Source organism: Pipistrellus kuhlii, unplaced genomic scaffold (assembly GCF_014108245.1).
Source record: "Pipistrellus kuhlii isolate mPipKuh1 unplaced genomic scaffold, mPipKuh1.p scaffold_m20_p_14, whole genome shotgun sequence".
Classification (NCBI taxonomy): domain Eukaryota; kingdom Metazoa; phylum Chordata; class Mammalia; order Chiroptera; family Vespertilionidae; genus Pipistrellus; species Pipistrellus kuhlii.
The window spans coordinates 24272498-24295094 of NW_023425449.1; the positions used below are offsets into that span (position 1 = coordinate 24272498).

General features: G+C 42.2%; 1 protein-coding gene across 2 annotated transcripts in view; it reads left to right on the top strand.

Annotated features, from left to right (window-relative positions):
• Positions 1–3523: 3523 nt before the first annotated feature.
• The window catches only part of XKR4 (XK related 4), a 271987-nt gene continuing 252913 nt past the window's right edge, over positions 3524–22597 (top strand). For both annotated transcript variants that reach the window (XR_006741572.1, XM_045581415.1), the window contains exon 1: positions 3524–4498. Coding sequence is in view for 1 of the 2 variants with exons in the window: in XM_045581415.1 (XP_045437371.1) it covers positions 3669–4498 (830 nt within the window). In the remaining variant the exon portion in view is untranslated. The remainder of the gene's footprint in view (positions 4499–22597) is intronic.

The window sequence follows — 22597 nt, forward strand, 5'->3', positions numbered from 1 at the left end:
GGAAACTGGCTGCTTGGGAATCAGATTATGTAGGGTCTTGCACACCCATATGAAAACTTTCCTTATACAGTGCAAGATGAGAAGATGTTGGAGAAACCAGTCAGGGCTGGCTTCATGGGTATGTGTGACTTGTGCAGAACTGGGCTCCATGCTTAGAAGGACCTCAAGCTTTTAATAAGCTGCAGTTGCCATATTTTATTTAAAAAATATTTTATTGATTTTTCACAGAGAGGAAGGGAGATGGATAGAGAGCTAGAAACATCTATGAGAGAGACATAGACCAGTTGCCTCCTGCACACTCCCCACCGGGGATGTGCCTGCAACCAGTGCACATGCCCTTGACTGGAACTGAACCTGGGACCTTTCAGTCCAAAGACTGATGCTCTATCCACTGACCCAAACTGGTTTCGGCATGCAGTTGCCATCTTTTAACCTTCTATTTGTGTTTTACAAGTGAAGTCTCATGAAGAGGTGGAAGAAGCATGAGGAATGTTAACAGATATTGTTTATCGTGTGTTTAAATGTGCTGAACCTCATGTTAAATAGTTTATATGCCTCATTTTATTTATTCCTAGCAACTGCATCCATTGCTAGAGATTGTTATTATTTTTATTTTACATGAGGGCCAGGAAAGTTACCTAACATGTCCAAGGATACCTCTGGTTGAGTCTGAACTCTGAGCTCTTACCCCTATGTCAGGTGTACTGGTTGTGACAGAACAGGTGATATTAAAATCTGCATCCTGAGATGAAAATAATAGACTAATGGGATTAGAGACTCTTGAGGTGAATGTTGTTGGCAAAGCCCAATAATATGCGTTATCTCATTTCATTCTCATCTTAATCCTGTGCATTAGGCAATTTGCCCAGGTCCTGGTGGGGCCAGTAAGTTGCTGAGCTTGGATGTGAATGCTTCTCCTCCGACCTCCTGCTTGTCTACTCCTTCCACTAACTTCTAGGGATGGTTCAGACAGATACTTTAAGAGTCCAACCAGTTTCGAATAAATGCTAATCAGGAAACCATTACTAGTTACTTCTTTCTTAGAACCTAATAGGGTAAGTTTCATAATTCCATGGGAACATTAGTACAGAATGTAGCACTCCTACTTTTGTGCAATGTTCTTTCTATAAACTCATGAGTTCATTCAACTGCAATTTATTGAGCAAATAGTCCGTGCAGGCTCTATGCTCGGTGCAGAACATGTGATTAAATAAAAACCAAACCTTCGATGAGCTCAGGCCTCCTGAACCTCAGATACTCTGCAGAACCTTTCACACCTAGTTGCAACTTTAAGGCGTTGCATTCAACCTACAATATACTCTATCCCTTAGGACCCAGTTGCCTGAGAGATCATTTCCCCATTGGTTTGGTCCAAAATAAGTTCAGCTGTAGTGCCTTGGAGATGGAATCTTAGATTTGGACGTTGGGGAAATAGAACCAACGTTTTCCCCAAAAGGATTTTCCTATTGCGAGAGGGTCCAATTTTAAAGCTAGATTTGAACGTAGACTCTGCCTGGCTGAATGGTACTGCACTGACAGTCATTCACCACGTGATCATGCTCTTTCCTCCCTTCCCTTCCCTTCCCTTCCCTTCCCTTCCCTTCCCTTCCCTTCCCTCCCCTCCCCTCCCCTCCCCTCCCCTCCCCTCCCCTCCCCTCCCCTCCCCTCCCCTCCCCTCTCCTCTCCTTTCCTTTCCTTTCCTTTCTTTTCTTTTCTTTTTTAAAGAAAAACTAGACTTGTACCTGCCAAGTAAGGCAGTGCCCAGGGCACCAGTCTAACAGTAAAGAATGATGCCTCCAGGGCTGGGGCAAACTCCACTTTGTCCAGGTTGGATGAGCTGTAGCACATGTCTGGGGTGGCTATTTCTACATGCAGACATTTGTGCACTCCTACTTCAGAATGCTACCAATGAAGAATGGCACATAGCACCAGTCCGAGCTGGGCCTGGTGTCTACGACAGGGAAGGAGGAGGGTGTTAGGTTTTGCCTCCAGATTGAGAAGACCACAGTGTAACACGTGTTGCCTCACTTCCCTCTGGTCTTAAAACATGTGACTCACGGTATAATTTAAGAATTACACCCCCTTACTCTCCCATTGCAAGAGCTAGGTAAGACAAATTAAAAGAAAAGAAAAGAAAAGAAAAACCTACATTTTTTTTTAAAGGACATGAGGATTTTATATGCACTGAGTATTTAAGAATCTTTTCCAGGCAGCAAAATATTCTATGTCTAATTTGTTGAACCACTCTGGTCACAGCTTTAATTTATTCGAATCATTTCAAGTCGTGGGACCTTACATGGAGTCTGCAACTCCTACAGCATTAAGAGAAGCCAATTCTGGCTTCGGAGTAGGGAGGTGGCACCAGCTTCCAGGAGATCAACACAGGCTCAGCCTTCGGGCAGGTACTTTCCCGCGGCCGCTGGCGCCGCCCCGCCGCCTAGAGCGCTGGGAGCCGCGGCTGAGCTAGGACGCCCCTGGACCGCGCAGAGCGCGGGGAGTCCTGGCCGGGCGGCGCGGGCCTGGGCAGCGGAAGGCCCCCGATTCGCTTCCTCACCACGCGGAGCCAGGTGCCGGGCCTCCCGGAGAAGCCCAGAGCCTCAGGGCTGTCCGCTCCTACCCCCGAGGGCCGGCTCCGGCTCCTGGTTTCCGGCGGACCCGCCCACCCGCCGCCGCCGCGGCCCAAGGCTGTGCGCCTCGCTCTGCGCCTCCGCGGGCTCTGCACACCGTCTCCCGGCCCAGCTCTCCGGGGCCGGGCACACCCACTGCGCCTACCGGTTACACCCAGTCTCTCAGCCCTCTCGGGCCCCAGCCGCACACCCAGCCCTTCCCAGGCACCCGCAGAGCAGAGCGAATACAAAGCGGCCTGCGCCTCCCTCGCCAGGCCACCGCCACCGCCACCCGCGCCGGGACCCTTCCTCTCGCACCCTCCTGCCCCTCCCACCATGGCCGGTCTGAGACTCGCATACACCCAGTGTTCCCCGAGATCCCGGCACCCGTCTCCCTTTGCAACCCCGCGGCCGCTCCTCCGGACCCCCCAGGGGACGGCCAAACCCACCGCCCTCACCGGGCGGCTCGGCTCGGTCCCGGCCCCTCCTCCGGGGCCCTCCTCTTCCCCGGCCCCTCCCGAGCCGAGGTGGGAGCGGCGGCGGCGGCTGGAAGAGAAGGGATGAGGTCATCCTCTCCCTCGGAGTCAGCTGGTGGAAAGAGGCAGAGGGAGGAGGGAGCGCGCGCGCGGGGAGGAGAGGCATGTGCCTGTCCGAGGAGCGCCGGGGCGGCCGCTGCTGCTCCAGCTGCCGGCGGCGGCGGCGGCAGACCGGGCGTGAGCGGCGGGGCCGGGGCGGCCAGGAGCGCGGGCGGCGGGCAGGGGCGCGCGTGGGGCGCCGCGAGCAGCTTGGCTCCGCGCAGGCAGCCAGGCGGCGCTCCTGCCGGCCCCGGGCGCGCCGCTAGCCCGGCCCCGCGCCCAGGACGGCGGGCGGGCGGCGGCAGGCGTGCGGCGGGGCGGCTGGCGAGCCGGCGCAGGAGCGCAGCGGGAGGAGGGGGAGCCGCGACGCCCAGGGAGGGAAGCCGAGGCGAGGTGAGGCGAGGCGAGGAGGTGGCGGGAGGAGGAGGAGACAGCGTGGGGGAAAGGTGTCAGATAAAGGAGGGTTCTCCTCCGCTTCGGAGGCATCATGGCCGCTAAGTCAGACGGGAGGCTGAAAATGAAGAAGAGCAGCGACGTGGCGTTCACCCCGCTGCAGAACTCGGACCACTCTGGCTCGGTGCAGGGGTTGGCGCCGGGCTTGCCGTCGGGGTCGGGAGCCGAGGACGAGGAGGCGGCTGGGAGCGGCTGCTGCCCGGACGGTGGCGGCTGTTCGCGCTGCTGCTGCTGCTGCTCGGGCAGCGGCGGCTCGGGCGGCGGCTCCGGGGGCTCCGGCGGCGCCGGCGGCAGCGTGGCTGGTGGCCCCGGCGGCGGGGCGAGCTCGGCGGCGCTGTGCCTGCGCCTGGGCAGGGAGCAGCGGCGCTACTCGCTGTGGGACTGCCTCTGGATCCTGGCCGCCGTGGCCGTGTACTTCGCGGACGTGGGCACGGACATCTGGCTCGCCGTGGACTACTACTTGCGCGGCCAGCGCTGGTGGTTCGGACTCACGCTCTTCTTCGTGGTGCTCGGCTCGCTCTCGGTGCAAGTGTTCAGCTTCCGCTGGTTTGTGCACGATTTCAGCACCGAGGACAGCGCCGCGGCCGCCGCCGCCGCGGCCGCCGCCTCAAGCTGCTCGCAGCCCGGAGCTGGAGCGGATTGCAAGACCTTGGTGAGAAGTGGATCTGCAGCCGCGGAAGGAGAGGTTCGTCCTTCCACGCCTCAAAGGCAAGCCTCCAACGCCAGCAAGAGCAACATCGCCGCTCCCAACAGTGGCAGCAACAGCAGCGGGGCCAGCGGCAAACACAGGTCTGCCTCCTGCTCCTTCTGCATCTGGCTCCTGCAGTCACTCATCCACATCTTGCAGCTCGGGCAAATCTGGAGGTACCGTATCAGGGGTGGGGGAAGAGGGAGATTTGCTGCTGCTGCTGCTGCTACTACATCCCCACTGCTTTTGCTTTTGCACGAAAATCGTGTAGGGTTGCTGTGTAGTAACCCTAGTCACACTCTCAGTTTTTTGTTTTTTTGTTTTTAAACTGGATTCTGCATTTTTTAAATTTGTGATCACAACCTAGGGTGGGAGGGAAGTGAGAAACAAGGGAAAGCAGCAAAGTGGCGTTGCTCACCTCATCCCTCTGTCTCTCCACTCTGCTTCACTAGCATCTCTCTTTATATGCTCCAACCCTTCCCCCTCCTATTTTTAGTGATAATGTTTCAGTGAATAGGAGAGGATCCTTGTCACATCGTCTGAAAAATCCTTTTTTTAAATTATGTAGAATTTGAGGTGTATGTGGCAATTTGGATGGTTTCTTTTGTTCCCTGAGAAAAATTGCCAATTCTAGTTAGGTGGGAGTTGTTGCTTTTGAAGAGTACCCACATTTTAATGATCAACTGCTAGAGGAGTGCTGTGCTCCACGTCAAAAGCTTAGGAGGGCTATGGCTTGCCTTTTTTTGGAGAATATCTAATATCTCTATATATCTCCAAAAATGAGTTAGTACATTTTATGGGACCTAGACTTACTTTTCTGGTGCGCTTTATTGTTATCTTGCAATATCACCTTTATCTAATTTCTCATATACCTAAGAACCCTTGGGAAAGGGGCGGTGCATCCTGCAAACTTTAATAGTTCTTGGCATCTTCTTTGGCTGCATTGCTACTTGTCATCTTCCCTACCAAGCCTCCTTACACGGATATCACTTCCACTTTCAAACTGGAATTTGAGGCTAAACTTGTCAGGCAGAGGGAACCATCCTTTGAGCAGTCACTGCCTAGGTTTAGGATTATAATGGAGCAGTCCGCTCAGGAATGTGTTCCTGGGACTTTTACATGTTTTTAAGAGCTTTTGAAGCAGTATTTTATATCTACAAAAGTTCTCTGTCTCAAAGGATTTACATGCTTACATCCCAGAGCGTTTTGGGTTAAAATGACCTAGTGTAAGTGAAATGATGAAAAACCCTACTTAGCAAATGCACTGTATGGGGCTACATTCTGCTATGCCAGTGTCCTTTTCCACTTCATGTGTAGTTATTTTTGTGCCAGGTGATAAGAGTAACTTTGTGATAAGTTCATAATCACTTGTAGAACAGAACCAAAAACTTATGTTTGTTTATGATGAACAATAGTGTTTTATTGCAAAGAGCAAGTTTGGTAATTCTGTTGCAACCTTTCCTGGGACTCTTGCTTTGTAAACAAGGGTAAGCCTTGCCAGAGGCAGTGACCTTTGAGATTGTGAAACTTTTATTTTCAAGCAGACAATTTCTGAAAAAGTGGTTTATAATATGCAGTCAGACAATTGATCTTGGAGACTTCCATATCTTGGACTCAAAGGATTTTATAAAATGTCACTTAAATGTGATTGCTGTATTTCCCACGGTTGACTATTGTGAAGATGTACAGCTTAGTGCTCTTCTTGAATTGAATTGAATGCTTGACTTAATTACTGATATTGTTTAGTGGCTAGAATGCATATGATTAGCAGTCTTAATCTGCTTAACAGTGTATCTGGCAACTTTTGCAAACTTTATGCACAATTTGGAAATCTCTTTTAGTCACCTTTAAAATTCTGTGTTTATGTATATAATGCAAACCCTTCTTGGTCTATTAACTGAAGAATTATCCATGTTTCCCACTGACGGATACTTGATGGGAAATTGGTATCAAATTCTGTGAACTGAGGACGCTTTTTTAATTACAGTTCTACTTACTACCCTTTCTACATCAAACATTTTTCCCAATTAGAAATGATGTTTATTATCTCAAGACTTAAAATGTGGCAAGAGGGAAATAAGTAAGAAAAGGGCCTAAACACATCTCAGTGAGACCACAGACACTGGGTCAACTAGCCATACCGACAAGATGTCAAAGGGGAGGAGGAAAGGAGTAAGGCTGAAGGCAGAAGGAAAACGACAGGCTGTCAGACAAATGCATTAACTGATCCAGCCCATGGAGAAACATGTTCACAAAGGACAACTTTTCGTTAAGCATTTCTGCAATGTTTTCCTGAGAGCCTCTAAAGTTTCTTCTGCTAATGCATGGTCACCTGGGAGGAAGTATTGTTGAAAATATTTTAAGATATTTATCCACGGTTCAGAATAATCTGTTTAATATATAAATCTGAATGACCTACTATAACTGTTCCTGGATTGTGGTTCAGATATTGGGGGGATGAAGGGGAGAACTTGGTTCATAGCATGATCTGAGACGACCTCATTTTCTTAAAACTTTAACCTGAATTGAAAGGGGATCAGAAAGTTCTTTGAATTTAACAGTCAGATGCACCTTAAATATTGTAGTTTCATCTTCTTAAAGTGTAGGATATCTTTTCAAAAATTGGGACTTTTTAAAACGCTGCGGGAAGTGGGACAAATTGTTAAAAATTGGGACTGTCCCGCCAAAAGTGGGACGTCTGATCACCTTAGAGATGCATCTTTGACAACAAACTAGTGAAATGCAATTAATCTAATATTATTGTACTATGTACCACTATGATTTCTTAAATTAGAACATCCCTCTGCCTCTTCTAACTTTTCTTTTCAATGAAGAGTACACAAATATTGCAAAAACACAAGGGTACTGAATGGTTTAAAGTTCAGAGGTCATTATTCATTTTTTAACATGCTACTTTCTAACTAAGGTCAATAGAATAGATTTTAGTCAAGTTGGTAACTGCTCAGTGTATATCCATGAAATTCTAGTTACTTTAGGTAAGGGCCAGATTCTAAAAGCTTGTTGTAGATAAAATCTTTTGAAATAACATCAAAGTGTTTGCTGTTCAGAAATATCTGTTCTACATATTTTGGATGGATTCACATTTATTTATACATTTATTACAGATTCAACTGCTGGAAGCAATGATACATATTCATTTTAATTAAAATTTACCATGGGGAAATTTTAAAGTCACAGGACTTTTTAAAGTCACTGTGACTTTTAAAGTCACAGGAGTTTATTTTGGGAAAAAACTTTTGCTACCATGTGAAAAGAGCAATTATGCCTTTAGAGGAACAGCGTCTGAGAATGAATGAGAAAGTATTTTTCTTTCTTGTTATTTCAAATAATCCCAGAAGTTGCTAAGAGTGTAGTTCATCCAGTGGGAATCAGAAATGCTCAATCAGAACAGTATTTATACCTCTGATCAAGTATTTCTAGATATCTTCTTCCTTCAGAATTTATGACTTATTTTTAAAATTCTACCTGATTGCTTTGTTTGTTTTGTTTGTTATTTTAGTAAATATTCCCTCACTTTTGTAGTAAGGTGGGGGAGTATTTACTGTTTTTGCTAGTTTGGATTTTGTTTCTGGACATTTATCATGAGAGTGACAGGAGTGAAAAAACAGCTTTCCTGCTCTTTTCATACTTGGTGCTTCCCAAGGTATTAGCATGTGTTCCATATTCAAATATATTGGGAAAATGACAGATCTCTCTACAGCAGGACTTCTCAGAGCCTTTAATAGGCTAATGTGCAGTTGTCAATAACTTGTACTTGATGTGGCACACAAAGCACTTTGAGGAACATTATTCTATGCCAGTGGTCGGCAAACTCATTAGTCAACAGACCCAAATATCAACAGTACAACGATTGAAATTTCTTTTGAGAGCCAATTTTTTTAAACTTCTTCTAATGCCACTTCTTCAAAATAGACTTGCCCAGGCCGTGGTATTTTGTGGAAGAGCCACGCTCAAGGGGCCAAAGAGTCGCATGTGGCTTGTAAGCCACAGTTTGCTGACCACGGGGCTATGCCATTCTTAAACCTGGCCAAAAAGGAACCATAATAACAATTTTATATAGTTCCTGGCCAAAAAGGAACTATAATAACAATTTTATATAGTTCCTTAAAAATCTACAAATGTGCTTATATTCCTTATTTTCTCTAAGTTTTACAGTAATCTAAGAGGAAACACCATTAGTATCTCTCTGTATGAGAAACCAGCTCAGAGAGATTAAGCAACTGGCACAAGATCACTCAACTATTATGCGATGTGGCTAGGACCCAAAACCAGGCCTGTTTACCCTAAAGTGTATGTTCTTTCTGGCTCAGTTAGCTGCCTCCAAATGCCAACTTGGATAACAAGGACAATAATGAATAAAAATGACAGTTTACTTTGACTAAGGATGGCAAAATGGGAGTTGCAGTTTGGATAAGTTAGGAGATCTTTCTAAGAACACTCCAGTAGTTAAATGGCAGAACATAGACTTAAGCTCAGATTTTCTGACTCTTAAGTCCAGTGCTCTTACTATACCATTTGGACGTGTTGAGGTTGTTGTATTAAATCCCAGCTGAGTAACATGATCTTGTAGTAGCATTAATGATTAAATGATATAATGTGTATGAATAATTGAAAGTGCTTTGCAAATGATAAAGAGGTTCTAGAAATAAGGATTGGGTAGGAAAATAGAAAACATATAGATTACCACTTTGGCTATTGAAAAAAAGGCTTTATTGATTCTGAGTTAGTTCTGAATTCTGATATAGATCAGACAAGGTTGGTGCCCTTTTCTGAGTTTATTGAGTGGTCATTTTCTGTATATTTGTATTCCTTTTATTGCATATTCATGAGTTTATTCAGTCAACATATATTGAGCACCAAGTCTATGCAGAGTGCTATGTTAGTTACTAATTATCCCAAGATGAATAAAATTCAGATCTTCTTTCAAGGAATCTACTGTCTAATGAGGAAGACAAAAAAGTAGATAAACAATTTCAACATAAGAAAATAAGTAAGCACTGTAATAGAAACAGGAAATTCAAACTACCTAAGTGGTTCAGGTAAGACTCTGGAGCAGTGAATGTTGGAACAAAGGTTGGAATGATGAAGAAATCTGCTATATGAATAAAGTGAAGCATTGGCTGTAAAGCTTTGGATATGATTATTGTGAAGGCAGAGGGGCAAGAACGAACAAGGCAGGTCAAGCGTGTGTTTGGAATAGAGTGAGTGAGAGGTAGTAGCTGTAGATGAGACTAGAGAAATAATTGGGCTGGACAATGAAAGGATTTTAGATTTTATTCTGAAGGCAGTGAAAAACCATTGAAGGATTATAAGGGCAAGGGATTGTTATAAAGTGTTAATAGGGCTTACCCAATGGAATGGTAAAATGTTGAGTTTCAGAGGACATGCAATCAATTCCCCAATAACTCAGTCATATTTATTTTATTCATGGAAGTTTATTGATTTTAGAGTTTGATATTAGATATAATTGGGGCATATAATAGGCCTAACATGGTGGAAATGTTTTTTCCAGAAAAACAGACTGGTTGAAATTTTTATTTTTTTAAATTAAAATTTTTTTTAAATTTTTTAAAAATATATTTTATTAATTTTTTTACAGAGAGGAGGGGAGAGAGATAGAGAGCTAGAAATGTCTATGAGAGAGAAACATTGACCAGCTGCCTCTTGCACACCCCTTACTGGTGATGTGCCTGCAACCAATGTACATGCCCTTGACCGGAATCGAACCTGGGACCTTTCAGTCTGCAGACCGACGCTCTACCTCTGAGCCAAACCGGTTTTAGCATGGTTGAAATTTTTAATTGCATTTATAATAAGATAGATCCTTGACAAATATTTATTTTGCTATTTTTCGGAGATTTCTTTGTTCTAAGGATACTGTGGTCTTCACCTTAATTGAAATTTAGATTTCCTGGTCTTTAGAAACTTATTTCTTATATTTTTATCACACTTCAATTTTCAGAGTGCTTCCATATTTTTTATGTTATTTGATCCTCAGAATAGTCTGTGATAATTGACATGGGAGGGGGAAAAGCAACATGAAAAATGGTTAATGAGATTGAAGATGATTAGGTAGAAAAGGAGCCTAAAAACTTGAGAGCTTTCTAGAAAGCACTGAAATATTTTAACCTAGAAGAGGCAATGGACTTTATTTAGGCTCTGGGACCGACAGGAAGAGATATGAGTTAATGTAAAGATGAATTTTCTGAGTGGTCTAAGGGATCTCAAGATCAATTAAGATTCCTTAGAAGCAGTGAGTTTCCTGTCACTGAAGTGTCTTAAGTATTGTTTGGAAAATTGTAGGCAGAGTTGCAGAAGAAAAGACTTTATTATGAACAAGATTATCCTCCAGCCCTGAGAGTTTGAGTTTCTGTCATTACATGCTGCTCTAAACATAGTGGACTAACCTTTGTTTTTTTTTGTGGATGACAAAGAAGGAGTTTGCTTGAAATACTGGAGTTGTGTCACTTGGAAATCTATTCATTGGTTTATGAGCCCAATATCTTCAGTGGAGCATCAGAAAATCCATGCAACATCCTTGAGTCCTGGGCTTTGTATTTAAATCTCTGACTTACCTACCATATACTATTAGCAAATCCACACACAATCAGACAGTCCTCTGAGAACTGACCTGGGTTTCAGTATGAATTGGAATAATTTGTGCATAAATTCATGTGGTAAGTTTTAATACCTTTGCAATAATAAGTGCAATTTACACTTATTACAATTTTTTTACATTTTTTGAACAATACATTTCCTTGAACAATACACTTTTTGCTTCCCAATGGAATTGCAGGCTAACTCCACAGAGCAGCTGAGAGTTATATCTATACACACGTATGCTATCATTTTTGAACAGCATCTCCAAATTCTTGAGTCAGTAGCTTTCAAAGTCTTCGCTCAGTCACTTATGTCTGAATATTCAAGTACACAACTTGCTGTTAAATAGGTTTCAGATTTTACAGTTTGAATGAATAGACTACCTATTAATTTAAATCACACTAGTCACTGAGAAACAGATACATAGAATGATTCCCTTTGCGTGGACTCGTAGGCTGATCTCACTAGCACAGTTAATTGACTTGCTTTAGAATTGCATGGCCTCTGGAAGCAAGACCAGGAATTATCAAATATAAGGTGCAATGTGGTGCTAGTTCTGCACCGAAAATGCGTACCAGGTGTAATCTCATAACAGAGTTGTAATATATAGATGGATTTTGGGGACAACACATTTAATAATTCTCAACCGGAAATATAATTTCGAATGGCATTGCATCATTCTGACTTCCTCACAGCTATATGATGGTGTCTTTGTAACTGTTGGCATGGCTGGTCAGAAAGGAGGACGATGGCAAGTCCTCAACACGTTATTCTCGTGGGTGTGGAGCTTCCATGTGTAGGAATATATGGCCAATGAGTATTTACTGATCTGGGAATGAGGCCTATTCTTTTATTATTATTATTATTATTATTAATTATTATTATTATTATTATTATTATTATTATTATTATTGATTTATTGATTATGGTATCACATAATTGTCCTCATCCCCCCATTCCCATCCCAAACTCCTCCCCACGTATGTCCCCACACCCATGTTGTTCATGACCTCTGCCTAGGCTTACATGCATGCAAACAAGTCCTTTGGTTGATCTCTCCCCTGTATCCCCACCCTTCCCTACCTTCCCTCTGAGGTTTGACAGTCTGATTGCTGTTTCTCTGTGTCTGCGTCTGTTTTTGTTCATTAGTTTTTGTTGTTCATTATTTCCCCTAGATGCGTGAGATCATGTGATCCAAGAAATACCCTTATAAGAACCGAAACTGAGACAAGCCATAATGGTTATGCTGAGAGGCAAATGAATCAGTCTGTAGTGAGTTCCTTTCTGGGCCTATTCTTCTTTATGACCCTGTAGCTGAACTTGCTGCATGGTTGCTTCTTGAGTTTCTAATGGGACAATGAATCTGAAAAGGTGCCATGTTACCTAGAAAGGATACAACCAATCACCCAGCTCCCTTTTAGATTACCATCATTAGGGGGAGAGGGCTACATTTTACAAAATGCCAGTTATCCCCTGAGAAAGATTCATTTAGAATCTCAATTTGGCATTCCTGCTCTTGTTGATAGAAAAGCCAGACTGGGGAAGATTTGGGATAGATGTTTTCCCCTTAATTTTCTTACCTACGCTTGATGGCTTGAGAATATACTCATGTACAGAGTGGTATTTGGTATTTTGGGTATTTCTGTTTATATACTCAATGAAAGTTCATAGCTCTCACCAGTATTTCTACCACCACCTAGTACATGGATAGAACTGGTACAGATTACTGATTGCTAGGGAAATTAGGGAAGGGATAGAAATTTCCTAGAGGCAGGAAGTGGTCTGTATGACACCATTCAATCTTCCCTAACACTAACATGAGATAAAGCATCCTAGTCAGAATATCAGTGATGATCTTGCTTCGAGAGGGGAATTAGACTCAGTAAAGGGTCAGAGAGATGATTTGGCAGCTCCATAGTTCAGACCTTTTTAAAAAATATATATTTTATTGATTTTTTTACAGAGAAGAAAGGAGAGGGATAGAGAGTTAGAAACATCAATGAGAGAGAGACATCGATCAGCTGCCTCCTGCACACGTCCCACTGGGGATGTGCCTGCAACCAAGGTACATGCCTTTGACTGGAATCGAACCTGGGACCTTTTAGTCCACAGGCCGACACTCTATCCACTGAGCCAAACCAGAGCAACTGCTCTCACTTACCTGTAGCCACATGGTAGATGAGGTAGCCAGCCTTTAGGGCCCAACACAGTATAGATCTTTTTTTCTGTGTGTCATGTTTCTATCTGTATGAAGTGATTGGTTAAAAAAAAAGAAAAAAGAAAAAAAAAAAGAGTATCCAGTGTTTTTTTCTGGTCTAAAATTCTGATCTTGATCTTATTATATTGATAAATTATTTGTTTGCCCAGTCCCCAGGGTACAGGCACAAGAGGTTCTGAATTTATTCTTTTAAGGCCATTGTTACAGCATTTCTCTGTTTCTATACCAGTAAGTCAAAGGGCACTCTACAAAGGATTTCCAAGATTTGGTAGTATTACCATCCAATCCCCAGGAACTGATATTTACACACAAAAAGACAATGTCAAGCTTATTAGTATAATGTAACTTATTTGTCTCATTTCTGAATTTTAGTTATAATCGAATGAAGCCATTTTCACAAAAACGTATCTAAATATTTGGAGCTGATGGTAAAAGTGTTAACTTATAACAAATTCAAAGGTACATACCATATAGATTGGGGAACTAAAGTTGCCATCTATAGTTCATGTAGTCAGGAATGCACAGCTGGAGTGCTATGATTCATAAATAGGAACAATGCTTCACAGGCTTAAAAGGAACTATCTGTTATGTCAACGAGAAAGCTGTTGTCAGAGCCAGGTTTGCCTTGAAGTGAAAAGCTTGGCCTAGGCTACACTGTCACTGACCTAATGTGCTAGAAATCAAATTTAAACTCTATATAGCCATCCTGAGTCCAGGGCTGTACTTGTTAAAGAATAGGGATATGTTACACTAGGGGTGTCGAACTCAATCAGAGAAGGGGCCAAAATCTAAAATCCAGCCTAAATCGCGGGCCGAATGGTTTACTGAACAGTCATAAACTGTCATTGTGATGGAAACGCAGCGGAGTGCAGTGATGACAGCGCGGTGCGGGCCACATTGCAAGGCCTGGCGGGACGGATTTGGCCCGCGGGCCTTGTGTTTGACACATGTGCGTTACACTCAGCTTCAGGAAGAGGACGAAGCATTAACCTTCCCTCATGGGCATTGACTGGATCCCTTGAGTACTAGGGATTTGTTGTGAAGCTGAACAATTTCAATCCCATGACAACATTGCAGATTTTTAAATGAAAAGAAAAGCACTTGTTTTAAAATCATCTGAAGCACGCTCATCTTCATGACTCATAAACAGGCTGTCTGAATCAGTTCTACTTTGTTTGGTTAATTTATGCATATGCCCTGTTTTCCTGTCAAGGGATTCCTTGAGGTAAACAAAGCAGTGGGCAGTGTGTGAGATGGGTGAGGATTAATCAAACAGAAAATCATGAATATATAGAAAAGTTATGGTCGGTAGGGAATAGGAGTCTGAAAGACTTGAAATGACTTTGATATGACTCCCCATCAAGCACACTCTATTTAAAATGGACAAAGTCACCTTTATGCACCACCAATCTGGAGATTTCAGCCATGTCAAAAACAGTCTGGATTTCTCTTTCTGTAGCTCAGATAATAGTTAATGAATAATGGTATTAGTTTTGGGCTGACTTCTTTACTTTTCAGGTCTTTTTTTTTTTTTTTATCAGTAACAGAGAGTCAATAACTAAAACAAAGGTAGCCATTGTAGCAAAATGGTTCCCCATCATTAGTTCACATGGCATAATCACGGTATCAATATAACGTGACAGTGAAGAAATGCTCCTTCAGGAAGGCAGGGGAAAGGATCAGTAAAGGCTTCCTTTGTTTTGATAGACTTTCAGCTTCTCAATTAATTTCCTGTTTTACAAAAGTAAAACTAATAATTATCTTTTTTTTAAAAATGTAGGTCAATTCCAGAAGATTCCCCAAAGCGATTTAGAGTACTTGGGTCTGTTGTTATAACAGAAATTAGGAAGTATGTACCATAGGAATTCGTATTTCCAGGGGATGTAGTACTATTAAGAGTAGCAGTCACAGATGTCCTTTGGGAATTTTCCTGATTTAGTGATGGTCGGGCTTGACAAATTGACTTCTAGATAGAAACAGCTAACATAATATCATCCTAATGAAAGCATGAATATTAGCTGTGTTCATACTTCTGAGAAGCAATCAATAATAGTTCCAGTTACTTAAAGACACAATATCTGCTTTAAAATCAGTTTTGAATCAAATGAGTAAATGGTGGATTTGAAGTTGTGATAACAATGGTTAAGTTTGTGGGATCAATTTGATATGAGGGCACCAGTGGGATCTACAACCTGAAGGTATTGGATCTGAGAGTCCTGTGTTACCACACACATCCAAAATAGGCAAGGAATCAGCGCCAGAGGGTCAAGTTCAAGCAAGGCATGTAATCACAAATGGGAATCCAAGCGAGGCTGGAAACAAACTTGCTAATACGTAGTACATGTAGGGAAGAATCTGAATTCTAGGGCTTCACAAAAGCCAATCATGATGTTCATGCTTCAAAATGTAAAACTAGAAGGAAATTTCTTTCACTAATGTTCTCATTATATTATATAATTTGTTCCTGGTCAAATATTGAGAGTAAGACCAAAGAATGGAGACCAAGTTCTCATTCCACTGTGGGAATGGCAGAGTGCTGTGATTAAAGGCAGGTGTTCACTCAGTCACTATAGATATGTGCAAATTCATTAAAAGCTCATTGACTCATTCTCATACTACTTGGTCATTCTGATCAATTGCTGAGATTAGCATGACAAAAAAAAGTGGATAATGGTAAGTTTTTAAAAAATCTATATGGTTAAAAGTATTACAGATGTCTCCTTTTCTTCCCCATTGACCCCTACTAGTCCATGCCCACCCCCTGCCCCAGGCCTTTACTGCACTATTGTCTGTGTGCATGAGTTATGCATATATGCATACAAGTTCTTTGGTTAATCTTTTCCCACCCACCCACCTACCCCGCCTTCCCTCTCAGAGTCTACATTTTCAGTCACGGATTCCATAACACATCAGCTTAAAATCATAGCAAGGATCTTATATTAAAAAGGATATGCTGTCACTGTCTAGGAAAGGAGACTAGTCATGTTCATACCCCTGAAATCTGTCTGATACAGGTTAAAGAGGAGAGCTATTGCTTTGCAACTCAAAGTAGGATTTGCAGCCGCAGTATTAGTCTCTCTTGGAGATGTCTCAGAAATGCAGATTCTCAAGCTCACCCAAAACCTGTTTAAGCACAAATGGAATTTGAAGACTGCCAAGGGATTCGTACAGATTAGTACACACATGAAAGCTGGAGAAGCAGAGTAGCATCCACTCTGCTATAGAAGAAGGAGTGACCCCTTTTCGCTGCCATGGTGAGGGTAAGCTAATTGAGCTGGACATTATGGTGGATCCTCACATGTTAACTTGCCTTCTCACCAAAGTTAGCTCACCCAGTATGACAGTGAGGGTCTGGTGCTTAGAAATTGTAATGGATAGACACATATACACACAAAGGAACCTTCTTATAGAAAGAAAGAAAACTATGACATCTTCCATTGCTAAAGAAAGTGAGAAATTTTAGTGAATTTTTATTAAAAATGTATCACTTTGTAGTTTTATTGTTCACAGCTGATCTTTAGGAAAATAATCCAGCACGTTGACTGCCCACCTCACACAGTTTTACGCTGTACTCTGACCTTGTGCCATGCTCTCATTTGGGATGGAGTAGACATTGGGTGGTGAGAGAAAGACCAACCTTCTCAGTGTAGGTGGGCCCTAAGGAAAGTATTGGGTTCACAGTAACCAGACCTCGAGGATAGAGAATGAGGACAGGAGTGTAGGGCTGGCATCTTTTACCAAGACAAAGGATTGTAGTCTTTGCTCAGAGAGGTGGAGCTGGGCTGGTTGTGGCATTCTTAGTCACACTTTAGTGAGAAAGAAGCGGCCATGAGGATGAATAAAGGCCATTCCACCAATAGATATCAAGTGAAGCAGGAGGTCAGGTAGCCAGGCATCTCTTTCACCCTCGTCTTTAGTGTGTGTATCTCTACTGGGAAAGAGGAACTAAGGGAGGAATAGAAGAAAATGGAGCTAGGCATCTAAGCCTGCAAGAGCAGGTGCTGGCCAGGAGTTCCCAGGGTATTTTTAGATAATAATAAGGAAGGATTGTCAATCCACCTGCTCCATGCAGTTCACCTCCTCACAGTCACCCATAAGGCAGGCTATCACATGGGAAAAAATATGATGCTTCAGCCTGATTTCATACTTTACTGTTTATCCTCCCAATAACACTCAACAATATGACAAAACATGACACTGTTTGCATTGTAGAATAATGAGATAACGAGAATGGTGCCTTATAAAATGTATATTTGTGTAGCTGTGGCATCAATTTTCCTATTTCGCATTAAACAAAATAGAAAAGGATGACCTTCCCAGAAGTGCTTCTTTTCAGACTAATAGTTTTCTAATTTCCCTTTCATACAACAGCTGGTGTTGCTATGCTGTCACTTTTGTTGCTAGGGTTCTTTCCCCGTCTATGTGCTGGGATGGGATTGTTTCCTTTAGTGTTCTTCAGTGTTTCCATGGAGAGTTACCAAGTTGATTTTTCACTGTCGGCTTTATGGGTAGGCGTGGTCATCCTGCCAGCTCTCTTGACCTGTATGGCTTTTCAGTATGAGAGCTACTAGCTGCACATGGCTAGTGAGCATTGGAGGTGTGTCTATTTACAATCAAAGTGTGTTGTGAGTGTCAGATACCCAGGGGATTTTGATTTTATATATATATAAATATGATTATATATATATATATTATTGATTATATTATATGATTTTATATATTATTGCTTATAATATATATATATATATATATATATATATATATAAAATTGATTTTTTACAGAGAGGGAGGGAGAGGAATAGAGTTAGAAACATCGATCAGCTGCCTTCTGCACACTCCCTACCAGGTATGTGCCCATAATAACCTTGACCGGAATCAAACCTGGGACCCTTGTGTCAGCAGGCCAACGCTCTATCCACTGAGCCAAACTGGTTAGGGCAGGGGGGATTTTGATTTTGAAGACTTAGTGTAGAGGGGGAAAAAAGAGGGGGAGGTGATGAATATCTCATTGATGATTTTTATATTAATTACATGTTGAACCAATAACATTTTGGATATATTGGGTAAAGTAAAATATATTATTAATTTCACCTGCTGCCTTTCCACCCCCCACTTGTTAAATGTGACTACCCGAAAATTAAAATTACATGTGTGCATTATTTTTCTACTGGGAAGAGCTGCTCTAGAAGTGAGAAGAGGGAAAATCCAAAGTGAATTGTTTCAAAATACTAAGAACAAGACTTTGCTACAAGTTACCAGGGGATGCATAGTGAGTAGTTACACTGCTGGGGGCAGGTTGACTTAATGGATTTTGCGAGTAAGATTACCTGCTGGGAAAAAATGGACTCTTTGGAAGATAAAACCCTCCATTTGAGTAAAGCCCATTGTCTTCCCTGCTCCTGCCTTGCTTAGGGCCTAATGACATGCTGAGCTTATATGGTGGTTTAATGAATAGTATTTAATGATGACAATAAAGCCTAAACCTTTGAAAGGCCACTGTAGTTTGCCAAGCACATTCACTCATATTCAACCATCCAGTCTTTTCATCGGCCTCTCAAGGTAGATATTATAATTGTTGTCATTTGGAGATGAACTGACTGAGGTTCAGAGAAGGTAGGAGACTTGCCCAAGTGCACACAGCTACTGAGCAGCAAGTGTCTGCACTCACATTCATGACTTCAGCTTCCAAATCTATGCTTTTCCCTACCTTCCCTCTCCACGATTAATCCAAGAGAATCACCTGGAGAAACATTTCCTGACCTGGAGAAGCATTTCAGCAACTGTGCTGAAAACTATGATGAATTAAATTTTACTGACACCATTGGGAATTAGTTAAGACCAATGATGGATTCTCCTCGGACGCACCTGATTAAGGGAGGTCAGATTTGATTTGTGACTCTGCCAAAGCTTCTCAGCTATAAAATGATGGGTGGAAGATATCCAATAATTTCTAAAAACTTTCTATGACACATGGTATGCAAATGGAGCATATTATACACCTAATTGCATATCCACTTGGGGAACAATATTCATGTTTTATTGACAGTCTAGGTTTCTAATATACTATTCAGGGCATTGGTATTTTATACCTTATTTCAAACACAGATATTATAGATCAATTTTATCCAAAATGTGTCCATATCCTTTGATAACATGTACTGGTAAAATACTAGTACATGTAATTGCCATTGGGAAATCATGACACTAAAGAATATTAAGTAGGCTCCAGTCCAGTGTGAATAGTGTGTAATTAACCTATATTTAAATCCTCAGTTTGCATGCAGTCGTGCTTTGCATATACTATTATTCTACCCCACATCTGCTTATGAATTAGAAATTCAGCTACAAGCATGCAAGGCAGAGCCCTTCTCGGTCACATCTCTCCCTCTGAGACCAGCAGGATTTACATCTACGTGACACAACTTCAAAATCAACCCCTAAGACCTATCTCAGAGGACCAACTCTCTAATAGTCTAGCATATGCAAGTGCTAGAAAATTCATTCTCAAATACACACAATTTAACGTTTTCAGAAGCAGACACAGCTAAAAAATTCATTCTCAAATGCACACAATGTAAATCTTTAGAATCAGAATCTTTTTAAAAGCAATGCTAAATGTTCATCTCCAAAGATAAAAAGAATTCCCTTTTGTCTATTTAAAAGATGCTCCCCCAAAGTGGACATGAGTTGCTTAGAAAGGGCTTTCCAGTTGCAGTCTTTTTTTTTTTTTTTTTTTTTTAATATATTTTATTGATTTTTTACAGAGAGGAAGGGAGAGAGATAGAGAGCTAGAAAGGTCGATGATAGGGAAACATCGACCAGCTACCTCTTGCACACCCCCTACTGGGGTGTGCCCGCAACCAAGGTATTATACATGCCCTTGACTGGAATCAAACCTGGGACCTTTCAGTCCTCAGACCAACGCTCTACCACTGAGCCAAACTGGTTTTGGCTCCAACTGCAGTCTTATTACAACTGCTTTTGGGGTGGCATTTCATGAAAAATGTCATAATTTTTTCTTTCAGATCAATGGCATCTTTGCAAAGTATAATGTTTCCAAGAGACTGAGTGATTTCCAAATGTTTTCTTTTTAATTTATTTTAGATAAAGAGGAAGGGAGAGAGAGGGAGAAAGAGAAACATCAATCTGAGAGGAACATCCATAGGTTGCCTCCTACATGCTCCATGACTTGGGGACAAACCCACAACCTGGTTATGTGTCCTGACCAGGAATTGAACCCAAGACCCTTAGGTGCATGGAATGATGCTCCAATCAACTGTGCCACATCAGCCAAGGCTCCAAATATTTTTAATGTTCATGACATGCAATGGGTTCTGATTTATTAGATTTTTTTAGTCCCAAGTAGTAAATATGCTTTAAGAAACATAAGTATCTACATTACTGTTATTTTTCTAATGATTTTCTTCTATGTATCTAGCTGATCATGTGGTTATGTAGGTTAGGCTATGCTGGAAAAAGCAGAAATGATGTAATTAAACTCAAATAGCCTGGAGTGAAAATGCCTCCATTCATTCTTGTAATACATAGTTGTCGACCATTTGCTGTGGGCAGGTTCTGAGCACACCAAGGTCTATGAAATGCATTCCCTGTCTCTCACTTATACCTGCTTATACCTCAGGGGGTCAAGCATCAACAATGGCAGGAACCAAATTGATTGGGAGGGAAGGCTGACATGGGGGACTTCTGTCTGGAAGGTTTCAGGAGGGAGTAACATATCAGTGGGACCTACGAGACTTCTCAACAGAAAGAAAAGAAGGGAAGAGACACTACACTGAATGGCCAGATTATTATGATGTCAGAATGCATAATAATCTGGCCACTCAGTGAATAGTCTATATTATAAAAGGCTAATATGCAAATTATCTCCTCGACTATGAGTTTGACCAGCAGGCAGGCCAGCCAACTACCTATGTCCCCTCCCCCTGGCCAGGCTGGCTGGACGTCACCCTGCATGAATTCATGCACTGGGCCTCTAATATATATATATTAAGTGGCCAGATTATTATGCATTCAGAGATCATAATAATCTGGCCACTCAGTGTACATGCTGGCTGTGTTCTGTAAATGATTGTTGTGGAACTTGTGAGGGAAAGAATGTAGCAGGTAGGTTGAGTTTGGGGCCAAACTAACCAGGGCCTTCGGTGCTTTCCTCATTACTTGGGCTTGATTCCGTTGGTGAATAGAGGCTCAGGGAATACCGTCAGAAATGCATTCTCAATTGCCTTGTAGCAGTGGGGAGGGTTGACTCGCAGCCTGAAAGTAATGGATGAGGATGTGTCCTGTACTCCTCAGAGGGAGGGACAAGAAAAAGTGCGAGTTAGACTAGAACAATATTGGGAATTTTAAACTGCTCTGTTAGGAGGGAGTGAGATAAAAGCCATTTCAGTGGCTGGTTCGCACTGAGGATTCTGATAGTCCTGGTTAAGAACTCTTATTTAATGAGCTATTGGAAAAGGCATAAACATAAACAGAGTTGGGAGCAAAGATGCGCTGGGTAATTAAAAAAGATTTACTAGAATAAAGCTAAATACAGTGTAGTGGATAATTAATGGGCCTGTGACAACTCAGTAATAACTACCCTGAACTTTTACAATAGCGCATTAACATATGTGCTCCTCAGAAGGAGGGTTTGTTTTTACAATCAACATCAGTTAGCTGGGAAATTCCCTTCAGAAAGGTTACTTTGGGATTCCTGGTGATGAGCCAGCCGATTAACCTCCCGAGCCAAAGGTGATTGCTATTCATTCATAGATTTCTTGGTTGTTGTTGTTGTTTTTAAGAATACATATTTTTATTGATTTCACAGAGGAAGGGAGAGGGAGAGAGAGGTAGAAACATCAATGAGGAGAGAGAATCATTGATTGGATGCTCCTACACACCCCCTCCTGGGGACAGATCTAGCAACCTGTACACATGCCCTGATTGGGAATCAAACCTGAACTCCTGGCTCCATAAGTCCATGCTCAACCACTGAACAACACCGGCTGGACTCATGGGCTTCTTGTTGAGCCTAAAAGAAGTTTGGTTGTAAATTTGATGCTCCCTTTCCTCAATTTCCTTGCCTCTGGATGCTTTTTTTCTTTTTTCTTTCTTTCTTTCTTTCTTTTTTTTTTTTTTTTTTTTTTTAATTCTCAGTGGGATTTGCCTTTCTTGCATTAGGAAGTGAATTTCTGTTCTCTTTGTAGGTAGGTGAACTTCAACCTGGAAAAGAATTCTGTAGATGAAGGAGCATTCCTTGAAGCGACAGGGTCCTTTAAGACATTAGGATATGGCAAGTACTCCTTTGGTACTTAGCTCAATAAAGATTCCACAGAGAGAGGTACTTTTGAGGTTACCTCCTTTATTTCAGCATATCTTCACCTAACAACTTTAAATATGTTTTCAATTTTTAAAATAGTAGACTTTACTATTTTTT